This window comes from Callorhinus ursinus, unplaced genomic scaffold (genome assembly GCF_003265705.2).
Source record: "Callorhinus ursinus isolate GAN/ISIS: 27379988/994484 unplaced genomic scaffold, GSC_fseal_2.0 scaffold6, whole genome shotgun sequence".
NCBI lineage: Eukaryota > Metazoa > Chordata > Mammalia > Carnivora > Otariidae > Callorhinus > Callorhinus ursinus.
This window is the reverse complement of record NW_027397068.1, coordinates 29945754-29951753: the sequence shown is the minus strand read 5'-3', so window position 1 is coordinate 29951753 and position 6000 is coordinate 29945754. Positions and strand designations below refer to the sequence as shown.

The window sequence follows — 6000 nt, the reverse complement described above, 5'->3', positions numbered from 1 at the left end:
CTTCCTTCCTTCCTTCCTTCCTTCCTTCCTTCCTTCCTTCCTTCCTTCCTTCCTTCCTTTCTTTGCTACGCCCAACATGGGGCTTGAACTCATGACCCCAAGATCAAGAGTCACATGCTCTACCAACTGAGCCAACCAGGCATCTCCTAGAAATTTTTTTTTTAAAGATTTTATTTATTTATTTGACAGAGAGAGACAGAGCAAGAGAGGGAACACAAGCAGGGGGAGTGGGAGAGGGAGAAGCAGGCTTCCTGTGGACCAAGGAGCCCAATGCGGGGCTCGATCCCAGGACCCTGGGATCATGACCTGAGCTGAAGGCAGATGCTTAACGACTGAGCCACCCAGGCGCCCCTGGAAATTATATTTTAAAATGACATAAAATTGAGGAATAACTGCCCAGAACATCTAGAAACACAAACCAAAATAAGTGACTGACAAATTCCTGGGTAGTTTTAACAACCTATTATATAAAAGTAAAGAAAGAATGAGTAAAATGCATGAGAGCTCAGAAAAACTTACCAATAATAAACATCAGAGAGACAGATGGAAAATATGAGAGATTAAAATTCATGAAGGCAGAGGTGTAAGGTCTGAAATACTGTTAATATTAGAAACTAATCAATGGAATTTACCACATTAACAGATTAGAGGACAAAACTCATATTAGCAACTCAATAAATATAGGAAAAACATTTGATAAATTTCAAAATTCATTCATGACAGAAACTAAAAGTAGAAGAATGTCCTTAACCTGTTAACAGGTATCTACAAAAAGATCTACTATGAACATCTAAACTGAAATGTCAAAAGCTTTTCCTTTAGAATCAGGAATATACAAAGATGTATGACACACTGCTTCTGCTTAGTTTTGTACTGGAGATTCTAGTACTATAAAGCAAAACAGAGAAAGAAAAGAGAGGGAGAAACAGAGGGAGGGAGAAATGCATAAGCAGAAAGAAGAAAAAAAGTCATTATTTTTAGCCATTACAATTCTGTCTGAAGAAAATCCAGCAGATGAATTGTTAGAATTAATGAACTTACATGTAATGAGGTTGCTAGATATGTTATCAATACATATAAATTTAATTATTTTATATCTACTAGTAGTAAATATAAAAATTAAAAAGTGCCATTGCAGAATCCAGAAATAAAGTCACACTTATATAGTCAATTAATCTATAACAAAGGAGGCAAGAATATATCATGGGGAAAAGACAGTCTCTTCAATAAATTGTGCTGGGAAAACTGGACAGCTACATGTGAAAGAATGGAACTGGACCACTTTCCTACATCATACACAAAAACAAACTCAAAATGGATCAAAACCTAAATATGAGACCTGAAGGGCCCCTGGGTGGCTCAGTCGTTGAGCGTCTGCCTTCGGCTCAGGTCATGATCCCAGGGTCCTGGGATCGAGCCCCGCATCGGGCTCCCTGCTGGGTGGGAAGCCTGTTTCTCCCTCTCCCACTCCCCCTGCTTGTGTTCCCTCTCTTGCTGTGTCTCTCTCTGTCAAATAAATAAATGAAATCTTAAAAAAAAATAAATATGAGACCTGAAACCATGAAACGCACAGAAGAAAACATAGGCAGTAATCTCTTTGACATTGGCCTTAGCAACATTTTTCTAGAGATGTCTCCTCAGACAAGGGAAGCAAAAGCAAAAATAAATTATTAGGGCTGCCCCCAAATAAAAAGCTTTTGCACAGTGAAGGAAACCATGAACAGAACGAAAAGGCAGTCTATTGAATGGGAGAAGATATTCACAAATGATATATATATAAGGGGTTAGTATTCAAAAGCTATAAAGAACTTAATACAACTCAACATGAAAAAAACAATCTGATTAAAAAAATGGGCAGAAGACATGAGTAGACATTTTCCCAAAGAAGACATGCAGATGGCCAACAGACACATGAGAAGATGCTCAACATCACTAAATGCAAATCAAAACCACAATGAGATATCACCTTAGCCGTGTCAGAATGGCTAAAATAAAAAAAAAAGAAGACAAGAAATAACAAGTATTGGTGAAGATGTAGAGAAAAAGGCACCCTTGTGCACTGTTAGTGGGAATGTAAATTGGTACAGTCACTGTGGAAAAATAGATGGAAGTTCCTCAAAAAATTAAAAATAGGAATACCACATGATCCAGTAATTCCATTACTGAGTATTTACCCAAAGAAAATGAAAACACTAATTGGAAAAGATATATGCATTTCTATGTTTATTGTAGCATTATTTCCAATAGTCAAGATATGGAAACAGCCTAAGTGTCCACTGATAGATGAATGAATAAAGAAATTGTGATATATAAATATATATTAATATAATCTATTTTATTTATTATCATTGACATATTACATATAAAATGTTATTTATTATATATTAATAAATTGTAATAAAATACAATAATATGTTAAAATATATAACAACATAATATTAATAATTATATAATTATATAAAATATGTAATATAAATAAAAACAAAAACAAATAAAATATAAACACGCAAACATTATATAATAATAACAGAATAAAAGAATAAATATTAATAAAATAATATTAATAAATTATAATATAATGTATAATATGGTATATTATATATATGATATATATAGTATTATATGGCTGAGTAATATTCCAGCCATGAAAAAGAACAAGAACTTGCCATTTGCAACAACATGGATGGACCTGGAGGGTATTGTGCTAAGTGACATAAGTCACAGAAAGTCAACAAATACCATATGATTTCACTTATATGTGGAATCTAAAAAACAAAACAGATGAACAAACAAATAAACAAAAAACAGGACTAGACCAATAAATACAGAAAACAAACTGATGGTTGCCAGAGGGGAGATGGTTGGGGGGTGGGTGAAAAGAATGAAGGGGAATGGGAGATACAAGTTTCCAGTTATGAAATGAATAAGTCATGGGGATAAAAGGTACCGCACAGGGAATATAGTTAATGTTATTGTAATAATGTTGTGTGGGACAGATGGTAGCTACACTTGTGGTGAGCATAGCATAATGTATAGAGTTGTTGAATCACTGTGTTGTACACTTGAAACTAATGTAACAGATGTCAACTATACTTCAATTAAAAAAAAGTTTAAAAAATGCCATTGCAAAAACCTAAAAATATAAAATATGTATGGATAAATCAATCAAAAAGTGTATAAGCACTTTACAGAGAAAATGACAAACTTCAAGAATCAAATCATTAAGATAAATAGATGTATCATTAGACAAACAGTCGATAGTTCCTTAGGGGACCCTGAAAGAGAGTAGTTCAATTATAGATATAACTATGGAACAAATAAGGCATCGAACATCAGCAGGAAAAGGATTAATAAGTGGTGCTGGGACACTTGTAGAGCTGTACAGAAGAAAATACAACTGGTGTCCCTTCCTCACACCTTATAGTACAAACATCAGAAGGATTAAAGGTACATACATGAAAGGAAATCTATATAACTTTAGAAAGATAATAGGGGAGAATATTTTCAGAGCCTAATTGAAGGAAGGGAAGATCCTTTTTAAGACACAAAAAGCACTAACCATGAAGGAAAAAATGGATAAATTTGACTTCACTAGAATTGATGTCCATGAAAAGACACCATTAAGAGAAGAAAGACAAGCAGGAGAGAAAAAGAGAGACAGAATATTTGCTTTACATATAACTAAAAGATTAGAATCCAGATTACTTAAAGGACTTTTATATCAATAGGAAAAAGACAACCCAATAGAAAATTGGGAAAAAGATTTGAAGTCACTTCATAAAAGAGAAAATCCAAATGGCTAATGGAAAGATGGAAAGGGTGTCAATGATCTATAACCATACCATTTATTTTTGACCAGTTGTCAAAAGTAGAAAGTCTTGTAATGCCACATGTTGGTGAGGATATGGGGTAATAGGATCTCTCGCCCTGCTGGTGTGAATGCAAATTGAGAATGCAAATCAGGAAAACTTTGAAGAATGGTTTCTCATTATATAGAAAAGTTGGTGATGGGCACAGCTCACATGTCCTGGGGCTTGGACCCTGGAGATGCCCTTGCACGTGTCCACATGGGTATTTGCATCAAAAGGCTCCTATAGCATTGTTGCTACCAGCCTGGCCATGCAAGCAACCCAAATGTACTTCAGCCATATTGTAGACACACATATTGCAATATTTCTTGCTGTGGGATGTGCGGCCATGCAATGAATGATTCATAGCTACACAAACAACAGAGATGAATCTCCAAAAATAGGATTGAGTGAAAGAAGCAAGACACAGAATAATACATACAGTACTGTTTGATGATAGAAAGTTAAAAAAATAGCAAAAGTAACCTATCTTGTTTAGGGCTGCCTATAAATGTGGTAAAATGGAATGAAAAGTAAGGAATTGATGGTTGCCAAAATTAGGATAATGGCCTCTCCAAAAAGGGGGCAAGGAGTTTGGGGTTTGGGATCACGAAGGGAGGTGTGAGAAGCTATTGGGAGGGTGGCAATGGATCTCTTTCTTACTTTGGGTTGTGACTTCATAGATGTTTGAGTCTTTATTATTCTCCAAATACATATGTATTTTTATGCATTCTTATGTATGTATGATATATCATAATAAAAAAGCAAAGAAATAAGACCTGACCCCATCTTTATGGAGCTAACAATGGAGGAGAAAGACTTTTAAATAGATAATTTCAATGAAATGTGAGAAATGCTTTTAAAATAATAACTCACATTTATGCACCATTTACTATGCACCAGGTACTGTTTTAAATGTCTTGTGTATTATCTCTTTTAATTATTTAAAGAAATCTAGGAGGTAGGCACTATTGGCCCTATTTTAAGTACCGGTGCAGAAAAGGAGGCACAGAAAGTTTATCTGGAGAGTAAGCAGTGGAGCTGGGACTTGAACCCAGGCCTGAACACCTGATTACTACATTGCATTGTCTCTTCATTTCTGCCTCAAGACCCCAGAGGATGGTCAGAATAGGCTGCACATTTGACCTGGGTTTTAAATGCTCACTAGGGAAGGCTTTCTAAGGGGGAAGGAACAATTTCCTGTCACGAGAGAGCCTGGCACGTTCAGGGAATTGTGGGGAGGCCCATTTGGCAGAAGCATAGGCTGGATAAAAGAAGTGAAGCAAAACTACACCTGGGATTGTTTTTATTTCTGGGAAGTGTGGGAGGGGGCTGCACTGGTGCGACATGAGGAGGGCTGGTTGGGAGGCCGTTGGGATGAGAGATGTAGGAAATGGTGAAGGCCCAAATGAAGGCAGGAGAGACAGAGAGGGAACGATGGACACATATCCCCCCTCTTCTCCCTCACCAGTCCTGGGTTGGGAAGTCCTCCGGGGGATCACCCAGGGTGATCATGTATGTCTATTAGTGGCTTAGGTAGAGGCCTCTCCACCAAAAGACTGGCCTCTTGCATGTGTTAACTCATAACTTCCCCCCAATAAATGAATGAATAGCACAATCAATACATAAGCTATTAAATACATAGGTAGTACTCATCTTTCGTGAATTGGAGTGGATGCTTCAACTGTTATAACACTACTTTGCTTGGCCCGCTGGGCCATTCTTATTTTTCAGGCTAGGAAGACGGCTCGTCTTGTGGTCCACAAGCACTGGCATATTTTTCTTTGGCATAGCAGTGGCTTTCTCATCTGATTATTACAGCTTCATGATCGCACGCTTTCTCCTAGCCATGGTGAGTTGTGTGTGTGCTTTTTTTAGAAAAACCTCATTAATTCTCCTGCAGTGTTTTCATATCGAGCCTGTCTTAGTTTGGGTCATTTCGAATGTGGCGAGAGAGGGCCATCTTTGTTCGTGCCCCTGAGAAGTCTTTCTGTGGAAAAGCAGTGCCCTGTGTTTTCAATGAAACTCATTAACATGAAAAATGGTTGCTTACTAGGCAGAGACTTCTTGTTTGACTCCATGCTTGGCACGTGGTCCACATTCCACAATTACTAAGGCATGATTTCATTTCTGAGCAATTCTAGCGGCCGAG

General features: G+C 36.9%; 1 protein-coding gene across 4 annotated transcripts in view; it reads left to right on the top strand.

Annotated features, from left to right (window-relative positions):
• The window catches only part of SLC22A16 (solute carrier family 22 member 16), a 103041-nt gene that overhangs the window by 78978 nt on the left and 18063 nt on the right, over positions 1–6000 (top strand). For all 4 annotated transcript variants that reach the window (XM_073893777.1, XM_073893778.1, XM_025863904.2 and 1 more), the window contains one exon: positions 5583–5700. In XM_073893777.1, the coding sequence (XP_073749878.1) occupies positions 5583–5700 (118 nt within the window). The remainder of the gene's footprint in view (positions 1–5582; positions 5701–6000) is intronic.